Genomic DNA, 18,782 nt, shown 5'->3' on the forward strand with positions numbered 1-18,782 from the left:
GTATTGATGACCACCATAACGTGACCTGGGCCTGAGCAATCTTAGCATGCGAAACCCGAAGGCAGGCCTGGGGGATCATCCAGGCTAGCTCTTTTGTTCTTGCAGATAAGAAAACCAAGACGCAGAGGAGTCAATGCACAGCTAGTTAGGAACAGAGCCAGGATCTGAGGCCAGGTCTCCTAACTCCATCCACACTCAGTGTTCCCTCCGCTCCATCCTGTGGCCACCTTTGCACCTGGCCACATCAGGAGAAGAAGGAGACACACAATGGAATAAGAAACCTAACCTCTTTGGTGCCATACCAGGTACTTACTCCTAACTCCGGTGGCAGTCTCTCTGCTTGCAGCATCCACGTGAGTGAAATCACAACCGAAGGTTTCCCTGGTGAAATATTTTACATAAATAAATGCCTGGTTTTTGAGCCCACTGTGACTTCTGACTCAAGTTTTTCTTAACCAGAAGGTGACATAAGATGATTACTAATGCTTTCATTTAACAGATCTTCATTTTAGAACTTCTGCTTTTTCTGTTACAATCTTTAACCTCTGTGAAAGGTACATTGTAATTATTGGCTTCTCCCCTGGGTAAGCATGACTCTTAAACAACCTGATTGATAGGCCAGCTCAGAGGAGGAAAAAAAGAAACGGCTACACAGAGTACATCTTTTTTCCTTTATATAATAGCTCAAAGAGAAGTCACACGGAGCATAATTGTTTATCCAGGACAAATGAAGAAGGCACACTGGCTCCCCTGCCAGCCCCTGATTTTTCCTGTGAAGAGGAAACAGAGGGAGGAAATGGGGTTCCTGGACAATGGGAAGATGAATGGTTCCTGCAGGCTTATCATGGTGGCTCTGAAATAGCAATGAATTGGTCCCCGGGACACCAATGAGGATGATTATTCAAGGGCGGCTGTGGTCCAGTGAGATCTTTTATTGTTCTGAAATGTGTGACATTCCAACAGAGATATAAAATCTCTGGCAGATGATCTGAATTTGACCCTTCATAGTAAACCGCCTTGGAGAAGATCGCTGGTCAACGTGGGCTGTGTGTGTGGTGACAGCGACAGCACGTAGCATTGGGCAGGAGTGCTGAGAGGAAAGAGGCCACAGCCTCTGCTGGGGAAGGATGCTCACTGTGGCTTAATCAATTTTTATTCATGAAAAAATCCCAGCAGGGAAAAATACCTTTTCAGTTAATTTGTTCCTTCAACCTAATTTTAAAACTCCAAACAAACAAGCCAGTATGGTGCCCTCTGTTCTCATTAATAAAAAAGAAATGAGGGCTTCCCTGGTGGCGCGGTGGCGCAGTGGCTGAAAGTCCGCCTGCCGATGCAGGGGACATGGGTTCATGCCCCAGTCCGGGAAGATCCCACATGCTGAGGAGCGGCTGGGCCCGTGAGCCATGGCCGCTGAGCCTGTGCATCCGGAGCTTGTGCTCCGCAACGGGAGAGGCCACAACAGTGAGAGGCCCACGTACCACAAAAAAAAAAAAAAAAAAAAAAAAAAAAGAAATGATCACAGCACTTGAAACTCCTCTAAGAAAGGTGGAATATAAATATAGTGCTTTCTAGATATGATGCCATTTATCTTCCCAGGAGTGGGAGAATAAGATTTTTGTATGTATTATACAAACGGGAGAAACAAGTTCCAAGAGCAAGGTTCTTGCTCAGTGTCCAGAACAGGACCAAAAAGAAGGCAGGAGCTCTAAGGATGATTGAGATGATAAATGTTCAAGTACAATGCATCACATGAACACAAAGAGGGTTTACTTAATATTATCCTAGTGGGTTTTTAGATGCATCTCTATAAAGGTACTTAAACTATGGATGCTAAAAAGTGTAGGTACACATTTTTACAAATTTGTACTGAAGAAATCCTAAGTTGCCAAGATGAATGTCATTTTCAGCTTCTTCATACAGAGAAATGATCAGCTGAGCAGAAAATGGAAGGCCAGGGAGTGGGGGAAGGGAAAGTCTCGGGAACTTGGTGTGCGAAGTCAAGAAAAAAGTAAACCCAAAGGATATGAATCAATTTATTCTCTTTTCGTTTTCCATATACTGTTACTTTCCCTTTTCTGTCTCATCAAATATTCATTTTCAAGGGCTTGGTTCTACTTTATCTTTCTTTTGTAGTCTGGACCAGTGAGTCGGAGTTCTCAAAGAAACAGGACTTGAAATCAATTATTTGGCTTAATTAGGTGGTATTCATCATGGAGAGTTGATGCTGGGGCCAAGCCCCAGCCCCTCTGTGCTACCCTGCACCTCAGCCCCATCTCCAGCCACTGTTGGCTGATTACTCCAGTCTGTGTGGCCAGACTAACCCGGTAACAGCAATGGATTATTGCAGCTTCAAGGTCAGAAAGGCGATGCAAGATGTGGGCTCACCTGCCACCTGTCGTTCTGTCATTTTGGGCCAGAGTTTCCTAGAAAAGCTGAGATGGGAGGAGCCCACCCCCTCATTTTACCAACCAGGAAACTGAAGACCAGGTGGGGCAGTGAGGTGCCTGAGGCCCTGCAGCCCATCGGAGGCCTCTCAGCTCCCATTCCTTGCCCCTGCCCCATGCCATCCTGAACGTTTTAGTATACTTATTCTATCCTTAAATATCTGCAAAGGATTTTAAAAGGAGGGGTGCCACACCCCCTCCCTAGACTGAATCAGCCCTGCAGTCGGTGAGGTGCTGGATGCCCACTGGCTGCCTCCTGTGTAGGTGCAGGCTGGTTGTGCGTACCTCACCCACACCCTGCAGAGAGGGCCTTCTGGAAGAAAGGGGAGCCCAGGAGCTGAGGGACTGGCCTCACTCATTAAAACTCCACAGCTGTGGTAAAATCAAGGCAAACACCAGACAGAAATGTGAAGCCTCATACTGCTGGCAACAGGTGCCAACAGGCTTGACCACCCTGAGAGGGAAGAGGAGATGGCAGATTCTCTGGGTTTGCTGCCCACACCTTTTCTGTGTCATAGAACACGGGGAAGGGGTTACGCTGTTTTTAAGCTGAGGGGCCATGTGGCTTATTTTTTTTATTAGTAGATTTTCCAATTTTTATACAACTCTCTAGACTTCCTGGCTGGAAAACTATTAAAATGAGTGAATGATCACCTGGCCTTCTAGGATATGGGTGGAAGTAATAAGATGAGGTTTAAAACTTGCTTGGCTACCCCCATGTCCCAAACCATTTAAGAAAAAGCCAGCCGGAGGACCACCAAGGTGATAAACAGCAGGATCTTAAATTGGTGCTATTTGGTGGAGGTGGGGCAGACTTGTGTCACCGGAAGGAACAATTTCTTTGCAGCTGAGAGAGCAATAACTAGCTCAAGATTATGCTGCAAGTTGGAAAGGTCCAGGGCTAGAGCCCAAGTCTTGGGACTCCCAGGCAGTGCTGTGTCCATTACGTCTCTGTTAGGATCCGGCTGGAAACTGGGCCACCTTGAAGCCACACTCTCTTCTCCAACAATGGGGAGAAGCAACATTCACGAGGGTAGGATCCTCTCTCTGGCCAGCTCCATCCACATGGCGAGAACTGCCCCAGGACTGTCTGGCTAGAGCCTCAGGGAACTTACTGCTTCGACAGGGGTAGAATTTCATGCCAAGTTCTGATCTCACCCTCTTGGGGCTCTCTCTGAAAGGACTGACTTGGCTCAGGGGCTTCGTGGAAGCATTCCGGGCCTGGCACAGTGAGCTGCTGGGAAGGCTTCCTCCAAGTTTTTCTTTTCTGTTTTGAACTCAGTGTCACTTTCAATATACTCAACATCAAAAGCTTTTTGTCAAGCAGTTTCCCACCATCTTCCCCCATTTCCTTTCTGCCTGTTACACCCTGGGTGAGAAGCGTGTATCCCCCCCCACCACATGCCCCCCAAGGACCCACAAAGGCGAGGTCTCGCAGCAGCCAACTGCCATTCTCCAGCCCACACTGCCATGCAGCAAACATGCCAAGGGCCAAGCGCGACCTCACCCACCTCTCTGAAGGATTTCTTTACCTCCACCAAGGAGTGCCAGTGTGCAATGGGCTTCCGCGGGTATGCCAGCATCTCGTTCCAGTGGTCCCTGCCCAGGCCTTCGGCACTGACCCCCACACGACAGACTCCTATGATCTCGTTGTGGCCCACTCTAAGGGAGAAACAAAGGGCCTGGCATTGGTGACCAGACATGCTCTCAGAAAGGGAAGTCCCGCGGTCTGGGTCTCAGCCCCCCAGGTCTAACTCAGAATACTGAGCTCTGTAAACAGATGCTTGGCAGGGCCTCAGGGTGCCAGCGGCAGTGAAATGCTGCCCAGACTCCTTGGGTGGACATTGGACACAGACAGATGAGCAAAAGGTTCTAAACTTGTTTGGAATCTCAGGAATGGTGCGCAGGTGGCCTGACTTTGGGGAGTGGGAGAGTTTAAGTCTCTTCCTTTATTTGACTCAGCGAGCACTTGAGACATTAGCCCTATTGGGAAATAAATCAACCTGCTCTGAGTACCATTTCTCCATACCTAGAGGCTGTGATGTGATTTATTCATTCAGCAAGAACATCAATCATCACTCATATTTGTTCACCCAGCATCTACTATGTCCGGGAACTTGTACTAAAGATCCTGGATTGAGGCTTTACTGCATGTTTTTTTTCTCCTTTAGTGAAAGTGACACCTGGAGAGAAGGAGTCACAGTGGCTGAAGTAGTTGGAGAATGTGTTTGAGCCAGCCTTGACGGGGATGCAGGATTTGGAAAGTGGTAGAGAAGAAACACATACAAGGTGGGGGAAATCAAGTTGGATGGATATGCTGGGTCCAGATCTGGAAGGTCTTGAGAGTCCAGGGGAAGAGCTTGTCCAGACAGCAGGAGCTACTGATGGTTCTGGAGAGGGGCAGGCCCAGGAACAAAGTGGTCTTTTAGGAAGGTGTGCCTTGGTATGTTGGCTGGGTTGAGGCAGGAAGTGATGAAGGCAGGGGTCAGCTAGGAGGCTGCACAGACATCCCCAAGTGGGAGTGGTAGCAGCAGTGGAAATGGAGAGGACGGGGGGTGGGGGGTGGGTGGGATTCTAAAGGACAGATGCCAGATGGAGGAATGGGAATAGTCGGGGGTGAATTCAGGGAAATTGATGGGTGGGGCAGCCCCTGATGGAAATGAGCCCATTGGGAAGTGAAGCTTGAGCTTCTACTTTGGTGGGGAATCCATGCTTTTCCTCAAACTCCTGTACCCTCCTTGGGTGGAGCCAGATTTGAGACCAATGAGTGTCTGAGCCATGAACCACAAGGTCCAAGGTCAAAGAGCCCTGTGCTGCACTGAGGTGGGGACGAGGGGCAGGGAATCGTGGCCCTCAGGGACCTGTACCTACCGATCATAATCCATAACCGAGATGAGCAGGCTGACTTGATCCATATTCTCTGGGGGAATGTCAAAGATGATGGCCTCATTGTAGACGGGGTTGAGGGTGTTCTTCTTTATGGTGGTTTTCTTCTTCTTCAGTCTCCGCCCGTCACAAAGCAGGGACACTTTGACGTATGGATCTGTGCCAATGGGGGCAGTGAGAAGGGAAGGGAGCGTGTTAAACAGATGTCCTTAAACATCATGTGCAGCAGAAGGATGGAAGCCCCAGACCTACTGTTATTCTCAGATGGCATCAGTGGGTTGTTAAAATAATTAAACCACCTTGTATTTATGTAGCACACCTGTCTCTGCGGATGCTCTGTGCTTAATAAAGAGTCTTTAGTGACCTCAGGCTTCTTAGGAGAGTGCTTAACAGACTTTCACTAATGGGGAAGCTGGCCCCAAATCAGACAGGATACTTGCCCATGGGTATGCAGTTCACGGCCCTAAATCTCAGCTCCGTGGTGGCTGGCTGGCTCCAAAGGGTGGGGAAGCTGAACAAAGGCACTCTGTTCCTTTCACCTACTTGGAGCCTTTTCTCTGGGGGGTCTTGTCAGCATTATTAACCAAAGCATAAAGTGGGTAAAAATAGAATCGATGACACCCAAGGAGTAGCAATAAGACAGAGTAAATGAACAGCGACAGTCACGATGCTTGTCCGGTCCTCCCTACCTGAGGACAGGATTATGGGTCTCATTGTCCCATCAAGCTCATTTTCATCTGGCATCAGGGAGGGGGTAGGAGCCCTGCTCTCTGCCTCCCTGGAAGCTCTTTCCTGCCCACTCTGGGCAGTGGAGGAGGAGGGGGTCGTGGCCGGGGGAGTGAGTGAGGCAGCCTCCTGGGACTCAGGGTGGCTGGCTGCCATTTCATCTCTCAGTGGGATCTTGGAATCTCTCCAGCCCTCGAGGAGATGTCTTTTTACTGACCTCCCATGCACCTCCCATCCTTGTCTCTTCTTTAGTTTTCTGAATGGGTATTTCATGGTCAGCTTCCTACCCTGAAATTTTCTCCTCACCCAAGTGAAGTGACACCGATTGTATCTCATCGCTCAGGTGTCTCAGTCACCATCATAATTGTTATTTATGCTGCACAACTCAAGAAACGGGAGGACAACTCACAGGTAATAACAGCTTTTGAGACACTGATGTGCTGAGACACCTGCTTGCCCAGAAGCCAGGGCTCCTGTGACTCTGTCAGGAGGTACGGACCAAGCAGCCGCTCCCAGATCCTCATTGACAGGCGTATGGCTCTATCTCCTGGGCACCCAAGTACCCAATGAGGCGCTCATGCTCCCTGGGGAATTGTTCAGGGGGCAGAAGAGGTGCACAGCTTTGGGGAAGCTACAGAGAGCCGTGACATGGGATCAGAAACTCAAGCCTTAAAGGCAGTTCTGTAGATGCCCACATGTGCTACGGACTCACCAACATGACAGCAGCAGCTGTGCCTTAGCCATGGGGGCACTTGGGTTTATGGGGGACCTGGGGAGACCATGAGGTGTTTAATCACCCTGCTGTCTCTGACGACCCATTTGCAAGGGTTCTCTCTCAGGAGGATGTTCAGTAAAAAGGAAGGAGGGGTTCCTAGAACTGCTGTGAGATAGCTTTCTCGTGTCCGCAGGCTCCATTCTCTATGGATACGCCCCGGACAGTGTTGAGGTCCAAGCAGATGGGTGGGTAGCTACCTCTGAGACCTGTTGTTAACTTGGCAACCTCTATGCTCCTGAAGTGTGAACATTGCCTTGGAAAGTGTCTTCAGGCTTGAGGCTGCCCAAGTGCTGCCTCATCCCCTGACATGCCTATTTCCATACACGCCCACAGCAGAGCAAACCTCCATGTCGCCAAGCTTGGAAAGATGTGACAGAGCCACCTGTCCCATGGGCCACTAGGCAAATGCCTGATGATTAGCTGGGAGATTCTCAGCTTCCTTCCCCACCTCTATTCACTCGTATGAGGCGTATCTAATTTATAAAATCCAGTGGGTGTTTCCCTTGAAGGAACCCATACTCTCAACATCATCCAAGAGGCTAAGCAGAGAGAGGACTGTTCCTTAGGGTTTTTGCTCTAGGGCAGAAGCCTGTGCTTCTAATGGAATGTTGGCTCCAGACGACCTTTGAGGCCCTTTCCTCTCCAGCAGCCAATGATGTTTATGCAGCTGAGGGAGGGGGCACAACGACCAGCAGTGTGTTTCAGCCTCCTTGCCATGAGGGCCATCGTAATTCAGCATGCAGTATGTGCCAGGCACCACGCTAAGAGATTTACACGTATCATGTCGTTTAAACTTCATGTCAACCCTATAAAATATTCATCATCCCCCTCTTATAGATAGGGAAATTGAGGTTTGAGAGATTAAGAAACTTGCCTAAGATTTCAACTTAGGTCTGACTCCAAAGTTTACATTTGTAACCACTAGACTCAAAGCAGTACGGACCAGATGTGGCAGAGATGGGTGTGTTTACTCACTCACCATCCCTTTGGGGTACACTGATCCTTATTATTATTTTGTATTATTTTTTATTGTCATGGTTCTAGTGGATAGGCTTAAAGAATTGATTCACGACTAGTTTAGATCGAGGAGAATAGGAAGATCCTTGGTTTTAGAAGTCAAAGTCATATAAATCAAGAACAGGCAATTAATGAGCTCCATCCACTCCCTAGTTTAGTCCAACATCAAAGCAGTCCGGGCTGAAGGCAACCTCAAACTTATCCTCCAAAACAGGAGATCTAGTTTGAGAGGCCCCTGGCAGGTGTGTCCCCACTGCATCACCCTCTGACAAAGTTCTTTATCGTATAAATTCATTCATTCATTCATCATTCAATACATACTTATTCAATGCTTATTGTGTTCCATGAACTGTCCCAGACACTTGCTTACCTCAATGAACAAAATAGAAATCCCTAGCAAAAAAAGGATCGCTGAATTTTCAGAATCAAGCAGAGATTTAATACCAGATTCCAAACCCAGGTAGAAAAGAGGGGCAATCATGAGAGGAAGGTTAGAACTTAGCGTGAGAAAAGTCTCTCACCCCCAACCCTCTGATGTGGAACAGCCTTTACGATTACCTTGGCGGCTTCGCTGTAAGCTCTCTCTCTAGCACATCAATTTAATTACACCAGAGAAGATAGTGTGGGGACTTGGGTAGCAAAATCCTATTTCCTTCAGCAGTCTTGAGAGTCCTCAGTGAATTTCTGTCCCTGCACACACTTATTTTGATATTAAAATGAAATCTACATTGGTTGTATTTTTGGAGGAAGCCAGCTTGCCGCTGCCTAAGAGTTTTGCACGTGTCAGAAGAGGCTCTTTAAGCTCCTCACCACATCCTGATGTGTGGTGGTAGCTTCAGTGGAAGGAGAGGCATCAGGGCAGGCGCTAGAGGCACGAGGTCAGGTGCTATCTGGGGCAGATTTTGGCCTGGAAGGTATGAGTGTTGCAGAGAGACAGTGCTGGCTGGGAGCAGAGGCTCTGAGGGATTCAAAGCCACAACAGATACACCTTACTTCAGCGTTTCTTGACCACCCTTCCCTGAAACCTCCTATTTCAAGGCCTAATATTTCATCTTCTTCCAAATGCACCAGGTTGGGCCTGGGCCCAGATGTTTTCAGCTAGATGGTCACCTCTTTATGGCAACTGGGATTACACTAAGGAAATAATTAATGAGTAAAAGGACAAATCTTCCATATATTCCCAGCCAAGTTCAGAGGCACCTCTGGAGTGGATTTATATTGCTAACTGGAATCTCCAGAAGAGTCTCTCGGGTAGGGGTCTAGGGAAACAAACCAAGCCTTTCCCTGCATTTGCTACTGAGTGCGGCCCAGGCTGTCCTACGTGCCTGCTCTTTGGGATGCTCTACGCCATCCCTTGGGCTAATGGGAGCCGACACGGGGAAGGAGGCTCCTAGGACTCCTCTGTTATATCAAAACTCAAAAACCTTCTCTGACAATGACTTGCAGAATCGTGGAAAAGGATCAAACCTCTGACACCGGGTCCAGCCTGCAGGCTCTGAGGCTGCATCCAAACAGGTATCTCCTCGGTTGCTAGAACAGGACTTCTTTCTCCTGCTGCACCTAGCAGCTCTCCTGGTGCTGAGACAGAGGCCCAGAGCCCTGCAGGAAAACCTCAAATACAAGTGCACTTTGCTTTTCAGCGCCTCTGTTCCTTTGACTCAGTCTGCAGGGCTGCCGTCGCTGCGTGGACCTCCAAACACTTAAGACACTCAAACTTGACATAACCCTTGGAAGCCCTGAGGCCTCATACAAACTAGAAAGATGTTCCTTAATTTTTTTCACCTATTTATTTGCTTCTTATTCTCTCCATCCTCAAAGAGAAAGAATGATAGTAATAGCTAATATCTACTGACTGCTTATTATGTGTCTGGCACATCTCTAAGCATTTACATGAATTAACTTGTTTATCCTTAAAGCAACCTGTGTAAGTTTTTTGTTTTTTGTTTTTTGGTTTTTTTTTTCAGATCAGGAAACCAAAGCATTACACCACAAGGAAGTGGCAGAACTGGAATTCAAAGCCAGGCCATTTGCCTGCAGGGCTGTGCTCCTGTTCAAAGAATACTGACAATTCTTCCCCTTTCTGTCTGAACATCTTTCCACATCCTAATACCTAGGCCACTGGGAGGCCACTTGGCAAGCACTTGGGTAGGAGAGGTACCTGAGTAGCCTGTGATGTCCATCGCCTTGAGGTTCCGACATTTGATCACAGTGAGGGTGAGCCTGCCTGCTGTGGGCAGGTAGCAGAGGGAGAACATGATCTCTCCCAAATCCACACTTTCCTGCAAAGAAGCAGACAAGAAGGCAGATGAAGGGCACACAGCTCCAGTGCAGCTGCAGGGCCAGTCCGGAGCCCAGGAGAAGGCTCTCTGAGGGAGAGTGCTATGTCTTTAAGGTCTGACGTTCTGGCCTCTATGCTGAGAGTAACTGGGTATAAAAGGCAATGATAACAACGTTGGCTCTTCAGCAGAATTTGTCCCCTTCAGTATTCCTTCTGAGCTCTGATCAGACTCTGGTCCTGGTCCTCCCCCTCCTGCTTTGGCCTCACCTGCCCTACCTATGCCCTTTGGCTGCAGCCTCCAGACCACCAGGCCTTTTGGGGCCCAGCCCTATTCTCCAACTTACCCTTCTCAGTCACTGGACCCCTTGACTCCCCACCCTGCCTGGCCTGGGGTCATGACAGTATTCTGTACAAGACCCACTCTGGCCATCAGGGGTCCCCTCTCCCCACATATCTGGTTCTAGCTCTCAGCTCAGTCATTCTTTGTGAGTCCCTCTGCTTTGGCAGCTTCCTTGCCTCTCCTGAAACACATCTAGCACTCCAACTTCCAGGCTTCAGTGTGGAAGCACAGGGAATCAGGACCTGCCCAGGATATGGTGCTGACCAAGAAGACGTACACTCGTCATTCCAAGTTTGTGCCAGGCCTTGGATCTGCTTTGTCCTTAAATGTGGTCATGCTTCAGAAGTGAACCCGCATGGAGCACACACTCTGCTGCCTCTCCTGCCCCTAGAATCATCATGACCAGGGATCCCAATCCTAGGAAGTTTCTGAGCAACAGGGAATAGGAAAACGTCAAAGATGGTAAGCGTGTCCAGCTGTTGAATTAAACAGCACCCTGCTGGACTGCCTCCTTTTCCTGTGCCACGCCTGGTGGAGGAGGGCGCTGTCACTGCAAAACCTCTCCCTCAGGCTCTGAGGCTGACGTGGGGCTCTAAGACATGGAGGTGTTTCCTCTCTTAAATCTCCCAGACCCAGTAGAAGAAGAGGAGGTCGGGGTTTGGGCTGGCTCTGATTTCAGATGCAGATATCCATTTGTTCACTCATTCAGTCAGTCAACAAGTAGTAATTGAGCACCTGCTATGTGCCAGGTGTTGCTCTGGGTACTGGAGATATGGAAAAGAACAAAATAGACAAAAATCGCTGCTCTAATGGAGCTTACATTTTAATAGGGCAAAGGACAAGAAAGATGGTAAGTAAGTTGGTAAAAAGGATCAAGGAGAAAAAAATAAGGCAGGGAAACAGGATATGAAATGCTCATGGGTGAGGCCATAGTTGTTGAAATTTTAGACAGGCTAGCCGGGGAGGCCTCCTGGAGGAGGTGACTTTTGAGAAAGAGAGCAGTCAAGGGTGGCTCCAAGGTTCTTGTCCCTTCTCCTCACAAAGAACCACCCTCTACTGGGGACTCCAAGAGACCCCTGATACTTGGTCTCACCTGGAGAATAACCCGCCACCCCTTCCAGAGCCTGTGGTCTCAATGCTCTCCCCTAGGTGGCACTGATACCCACCCTTTTCCTAGCCCAGGGCCTCTCACGTTGCGGAGCACAGGGTCCGGACGCGCAGGCCCAGTGGCCATGGCTCATGGGCCCAGCCGCTCCGTGGCATGTGGGATCCTCCCGGACTGGGGCACGAACCCGTGTCCCCTGCATCGGCAGGCGAACTCTCAACCACTGTGCCACCAGGGAAGCCCCGGATTTGTCCTTTCTTAACCCACTGGTGAATCAAATCCCAGGAGTAGCAGGTGAATCCTCCCGGCTCCCTGGGTGAAGAGGGGGAGGGGGCGGGGGTATTGGGGGTGGATGTGAGGGGTGGAAGGGTGGTGTCTGGCTGGGGCAGAGCTGGACACAGCGTAGAGAGAGCTACCCCCACACCCCCACCCCAGCACAAGAGCCAAGACCAACACCCACGAGCTCCTGTGCCCCACGAAGCTCTTCTGTGACGGGCAGCTCCACCTCTGAGGCTCACAGCCACTGTGCAAGGCAGGGTGCATTGTCATTATTCCCTCCATCTCACAGAGAAGAACTCAGTGTTTAAACTTGGGTGTAAAGTCCCGACCAGGCTTGCGTGGCTGGTGGGAGACACAGCTGGACTCTGACCCTTAGGAGAGCAACGCCCTCCCAGCCCACCTAGGGAGCATCTCAAGGTAACCCTGGCTCCTCTAGACCTTAGACCACAACTTCACCTGTTCTTCTGTTTGTATTTGCTGAGAACCTGCTAGAGGCACCATGTTTAGTGGGGTATAACCGGTTAAAAGAAGGCACCAGGATCTCCCTCTCCCTCAGGGAGACACAGGAAGTGGCCCATGACAGGCGCTGTGGGTGTATGACTGTCCCCTCATGCAGCAGGGGTCGGGTCAGCAGTGCACCTGGCTGAATGTTCCATCTCTGGCGGGGGCACCGAGGTACAAGGAGGTCCCCAGCTCCCTTTATTTCCTTGTAATTCTCCAATCCTGCCCAGCCTTAGAGAAACCCTTTCAGACTCAATAACAGGGTTAAGAACCAAGGTTATTGCATGCGTACCAGGCGCCAAATCCTTTGCTAAATTATCTCCGTTGAGTCTCACCACAGCCCTGTGAAGTAGGTGATCTTAGTATTCCTACTGCACACAGGAGGAAATGACTATTTGGTGAAGTTAAGCCTTTCATAGGCCAGCGCTGCTGCTCGCACGCTCTCAGTGGCTCCCCTTGTTCGGCTCCTGGAATCAAGGCCCATCTTCCCAGCTTGCATTCCGAACCCTCAACAACTGGGTCCTGTCTTCCCTCCTCACCTGATTATTTCTCTCTGTTCCTCTGTGCCAACCCTCTGCTCCAACTGGCTGGTATACCTTTGGTCCCTTTGGCCAAAATGCCTCCTCCTCTTATCTTTGCTTGGACAATCCCATGCGTCTTGTAGGGCCCAGGGCCATGCCCCTCCCAGGGATCCTCGCCCAGGGTCCAGCCCACACAGAGCATATCTCCCCTACACCCCTGCGGCACTTTCTGTCCCTGAGCTGCTCACAGGTGTTACCGAGTCCCTGCCTTGCTGCAGCTGGGCCCTCCCATGCCGTCCAGGGACTGGAGGCCCCTTAGGGGCAGGGTCTTTGCTTTACACCTGCTATGCTTCAGGGGTGCCCGATAGCACAAGAGGAGCTGCACACATGCCCGGATCATGTTAGGGCCCTGGTAAGGAATCTGGAAGCTCCTAGGGCCCCCCTGTGAGGGGGTGAACAAAAGGCTGCTATCACTGTTTCCCCACATGGCTACTCTGGAGCCTTCGAAGTCTGTCTTGTCGCAGGAGTTGTGAGCTGATTGGTTTGTGAGCTTGAGAGACTTGCCTGGGGATGTGGGAGATCCCTCAGGGTGAACGGGATCACCTGGGGTGCTATGGGCTGCCCTCAAGGATGGTTCCCTCCAGGGAGAGCACCGACCCAACAGGCCCCCTCCTTTTGTGGTAGAACTGTGGCAGCTGGGGGCACCCGTGGTGCTGAGTCTGCAGCGAGGTTTGGAACCCCCACCCCCATCCTGGTCTCTGCACTGAACAGTGAGCTCCACCCTCCATCGTTGGGCCCGGACAGGCAAAGGGAGTGAGCCAATATCCCCCTACGACTTGGACGCAGAGAGGAAACTGGGGCCGGGGGGCCCAAAGCCCAGTCCAGGACCTTCTGCTGTGGGTGATTGGGCCTCACTGGACCTGATGGCAAGATAGCTGCTCTTGGCTCCGTGGATCAAGGTGGGTATTAATTCCCCTGCACACGTAGGCAGGAGAGGACGGGTTATTTGATAAAGGAAAATAAATGGGTTACTTTTGAGTAAATAGATGGAGCTAAGCAAACAGAGTCAGCATCTCCTGGTCGCCACCTTCCTCTCTGCAAAGCCGGGCCCAGCTTGACCCCATGGGCAGCCTTTCTGGGTTCTCTCGGCACCACCCCGTTTCTCAGGGGGTTTCAGCCCCAGATCCTGTGCACCTTGCCAGCCTTTTATCCTCATTAGGGATGTTTGCGACTTTGGCTTTAATAAAACCAGGGGTGACCAGGGGCTTCAGAACAGCCAGTGTATTATTGCTTTCATCTTCACCCTCTGTCAGGGGAGGCCTCCATAGGGCCCCTGACTGGTAATGAGCTCCCTGCTGCTGGGGAGGTCACTGCTGTCCAGAAAGCAGCAGAATCCAAGTTGCCCCTCTCGACTGCTAACCCAGGGGCTGACAGGGTGGGTCTGAGCCCAGTAGCAGCTGGTAAGCGTCTTGGCTAATGCTTGCAGGGGGTAGCCCTGCAGCCAGGATGTCGGCTTCTGGAGCAGTCTGTCCTTACATGCATACAGCCTGTCCAGCTACATTGCCGCCCGTTATAGTAGCACTCTCCCCTGGCTGCAGTATCCAGGCGTCTGGGCAGGAAGATTTGTAAAGGCCCATCTATTGCACCACACTGTCCTTGCTGTCCCCAGCTGCCCATCTGCAACAGCTCATTAAAGCACTTCTCTCTCCTTGATGCACTCACATAGCCCTAGGCATAGAAAAAAAATTCCTATCCATGGACTGCCCTGGAAAGAGCAGTGAACCACAAGTCAGGAGACTTGGGCATTAGTCCCTCCAATACTAACTAGCCCAGAGATGTCGGGCTTATCATTTCACATCTCTGGGCTTTGGTCTGTAAAAATGAGGGCGTTGCACTAGATGTTGTAGTTTTAAGGTCCCTGCCAGCCATAAAAACCAAGCATTCAAACTGGAAAATCCAACGTCAGGCATCATCAATTGAGATGACCCAAGGATGCTTAACTGGTGTCTGTTTATTACCCACCTCAAGGTATCTAGCAACTTTGTTTTGAAGTTCAAAGACACTCATTCCTTCGGTTCCTAATGCCCCCCAAGTGTTCTTTGTTCTTCTCCAGGGTTAGCCTTCTTCCTCCTAAATAGGCAATGAGCAGCGTCAATGCCTCAGCGTCCCTCTTGGGAATCCAGGCTGAGCGAAACAAGAACGACACTTCCTCATCTCTTAGAGAACACTTCTAGTCTCTTAATCATTAAGTGGCTTGCCTGAATTTCCCATCATCAGCAGAGAAGCATCCGCTACACTTTCAGAAAAGCCACAGGAGAGTAAAAGGATCTCTGAAGCACTCGGCAGGAAGTGCTGTTAAGTTATCCTGGGGCTGCGGGGCTGGAAGAGAGATGGGGTGGAAGCGAGTTTGCCTCCAATGGGTAAAGAAACGGCCAGTGAGCAATCCCTATGTGTAGGCCTGGGGCTTGGAAGTGGGGTTAGAGGTGAATCAGATGTGGAGGCTGGATGCCGGGACTGCTCCCACAGCCCCCCAGACCTCTTCAGAGCCCCCACCACGACCATAACCTTTACCTTGATTGTGGGGCTTATATGATGAATGCTGTGTCCTCATTAGATGGTGGGCTCTTTGGGAGCAGGGATAGGGTTTGGTGTTACTCATCATCAACCCCCCACATCTAGCCCAGGGCCTGATTCACAGTAAGAGCTCAGGAAATGCTGGCTTGATGAAGGAATGGTTGAGCCTATGGATTTGGGGTCAGGCTGATGTGGGTCCAGGTTCCAGCTCTGGCGTTTATGAGGAGTGTGGTTTACTTTAATCCTCTCATGGTCTTGGTTTTCTAATCTGTGAAATGGGGCTAATAACAGTATCTACCTCTTAGGACTGTTAAGATTAAATGAGGTAATTTGTGTAAAGCGCTTAGCATAGTGCCTGGCACAGAGTAAGCGCTCAGGAAGCATTAGCTGCTATTATAATTATCATAACTATAATGACTATTGTTATCAAGAGTTCACAGTCTTGGTGCAGGGGCAGGGGAGAGAAAGGCACGTGGGTAAGCAGTGGTATCTGGCTTGATCAGTGAGCACTGTAAGAGAGGTGTGGACAGATGTAGGAGGTGGAGGAGGGAAGAATAAACTCTACGAGGGATTTCAGGGTAGGCTTCCCAGAGCGGGTGATACTTGATAGGATCCGGCGAGGTGAGTGAAAGGAGCCGACAGCGTAAGAAACAAGCAAGCATGTTCCAAGCAGGGGGTCGGCGGGCGCATAAAGACACAGGGGGCAGGCGCGGAGGTCCCACATGGCTAGAGGGCAACGTGGACGCGGGGTGGGCAAAAGCAGCCCAGGCAAGGCTGTGAACAGGGCAGGGCCCACCGTGTCTGCCTCCGGGCCCACACCCAGCAGCTTGCCCTTGACCCTGCAGGTGTCTTCTGCCCCAGTTCCCTCTCAGCCCACCTTACCACCCTCCACCCAGACCGCCACACCAGAAACCATCTTCACGTGTGTCATTCATTCGTCACCCGCCTACTAAAGGTTCCCAAATATGGGGAGACTGTAGTGGTGAGACAGACGAGTCCCAGCACCTCCAGGAGCTTATATTCTGGAGGAGGGAGACAAAAATAAAGTAAGCAAGAGAGTATCCGAAGGCGCTGGGTGAACCAGGGCCGGGACAGAGGGTAGCGAATGGCGGGGTCGGGGGGGTGGGCAGTTTAGACAGAGGGGTCAGGAAGCCTGTCTGAGCTGACGGGGGGAGGTGGCCTGCCAGGAGGAGACAGTGAGGACCGCCACGGGAGTGGCTGACAGGCGCTGTGCTGGGGAGCCCCGGGTTAGAGAAACAGGGCCAGGTTTCAGAGGCCCTGGAAGATGTTTGGATTTTCTCCCCTCTGAAAAGCAGGACCTCAGCAGCCTTGCAGAAAATGGATGGCCGGGGGAAGAGTGGAAGCCAGAAGGATCCTAGCTTCCTCGCCCTCTTGCAGCCTCCACACCCAGTCCGTTACCCCGCCATGCTGTTCTGTACCTAAGAGTCCCAGACTCCGAGGCCCTCTCTTCCCCTCCCGCCTGCACCGCCTTAGTTCTGACCCGCACCAGCTCTTGCCTGGACCTCCCAGCTTTCTGACTCCCTCCCCCGCCGACCCCCGCCGACCCCTCTGATCTATCCTCCTTGCTATAAACAGGGGGTCGTTCTCCTGCTCAGAATCCTTCAGTGGCTCCCCATTCCATACCTGTTTTGTAACTGGAAAACTCTTCTTCAAATGAAACATTGTTAGAAGTTCAAATATACACAACGGATGAAAAGTGGCTTAGAGACAAAGCACCCAGAGCTCCTACCTTCAACCCCTCCTTGGAGCTTCTAGGAGTCAGCTTGAAAATCACTTGCCCACAGCATCGTGTGGCATTCAGGTTTCTTCATGATTTGGCCCTTGCCTTTCTTGCCAACCATTGTGGTCCAGGTGCCCTATTATGGGCTGTCCTGTCCTAAGTGCTCATATGTACCGAGCCATATAAATTTCACAAAAGCCTTATGGTTATCTGCATTTTCTCCATGGGGACCCTGATGTGCAGTGAGGCTGTGCCTCTGGCCCAGCCCACAGCTACTACATGGCAGAGCTGGGATGTGATCCCAGGCAGCCAGGCTCGAGAGCCCCCAGTTTCAGGCACTACAGCATCTTCCCTCCCTGTAACTGCCCCTCCCAAACCCTGCAGGTTCTTTTGTACCTTCGTGCCTGTGCCCTGTTCTTTCCACTGCCTGAAATAACCTCTCCCTCCCCCTGACTGTCCTGGACAACACTCCTCTTTCCAGCCCAGCTGTCCTGTTCCCTCCTCTTGGGTCACCTCCTCTCACTCCTCTGGTCAGACTTGGGGTGTCTCCCATGGCCCCTGGGTCTAATGGCCTAGGGGACAGGAGTTACAAACGCCTTAAAGCCTGGCAAGGCACATCTGGGACGAAATCAGCAGGATCTGGTGACCCACTGGCCGAAGGGGATGCAGTGGAGGAGGGAGGACACTGGCACCCTGGCTGCCCCGTGCCCGCATGGCTGAATCAACTCTCTGCTGGGCGAGGGGAGTGGAGGGGGTGGGTGCTTCTCCCAGGGTGCCAGGAGGGGGCTCTGGCTGTGAGCCCCAGGCTGTTCCCTGCTCCTCCTCGGGCCTGGGCTTGCAGGGCTGGGGGTGGCCGGGGTAGAAGGGCGGGCTGTGTCTGTTGTGCAGCTCGGGATCCCTGCTGGGAGCTGGGGCAGCTTCTATTTGTTCTGACTTCCATGCCTGCTTTTCCTCTCCAGTGTTTTCTGCCCCAAGGGCATTGCAGCATTATGAATAAATGATCTAGCAGAATGGAGGCGCCTTAAACGAACTCCATACACTCCAGTTGCAGCCTGTGTTGTGGACACTGAAAGCCTGGGACCCGGCCCGGCCCATGGAGAAGGAGGCCCTCCAGCTCACAGGGAGCGGGGAGGTGAGGGAGACCCTCGCAGTGGGTTTGGTCCCGGGGGACCCCTTAAGGCACTATAGCACATCAGTGGGAGACAAATGTTTCTCTATCTGAACATCTTCAGGGAAACAGATGGTTTTATTTAGGAAAACTTTTTCACAGCCTCTCCTTTGGGAACCTGCCCTTGAAAAGAGGTTTAGCGTTTCACACGCACCATTACTTTTGGGCAAATATCCATGAGTCAGAATCACACTGGGAGGTACAGATCTCTTCCTAATGACTTTTTAAAAAGTGGGTAGAGAGGGAGAGGAGCTATTAGGGGCTGGAAGGAGTCTGAGGAGAGCAGAGTTTGGGGAAGTTCTAGAAGAGATGGAGGCAATGCCTGGTCAAGTCAAGAAGTCTGCACCATGGGTGCTTGTCTGTGAGAGGCCAGGGTCGAGGACTTCACCCCCGCCCTGCTCCATCCGTGGGCGTCTTCACTAATGAC

The 18,782-nt window shown here is 51.1% G+C and overlaps 1 protein-coding gene across 1 annotated transcript in view; it reads right to left on the minus strand.

Moving 5' to 3' along the window:
- Positions 1-18,782, minus strand: part of SYT6 (synaptotagmin 6) — a 58,901-nt gene that overhangs the window by 1,451 nt on the left and 38,668 nt on the right. Inside the window, exons 4-6 of the mRNA XM_082615083.1 lie at positions 10,007-10,127; positions 5,316-5,487; positions 3,956-4,106 (exon numbers count right to left, since the gene is read on the minus strand). Coding sequence (XP_082471209.1) covers positions 3,956-4,106; positions 5,316-5,487; positions 10,007-10,127 — 444 coding nt within the window. The remainder of the gene's footprint in view (positions 1-3,955; positions 4,107-5,315; positions 5,488-10,006; positions 10,128-18,782) is intronic.

The sequence above is a fragment of the Mesoplodon mirus genome (genome assembly GCF_964341445.2).
Source record: "Mesoplodon mirus genome assembly, chromosome: 3".
NCBI classification, from domain to species: Eukaryota; Metazoa; Chordata; class Mammalia; order Artiodactyla; family Ziphiidae; genus Mesoplodon; species Mesoplodon mirus.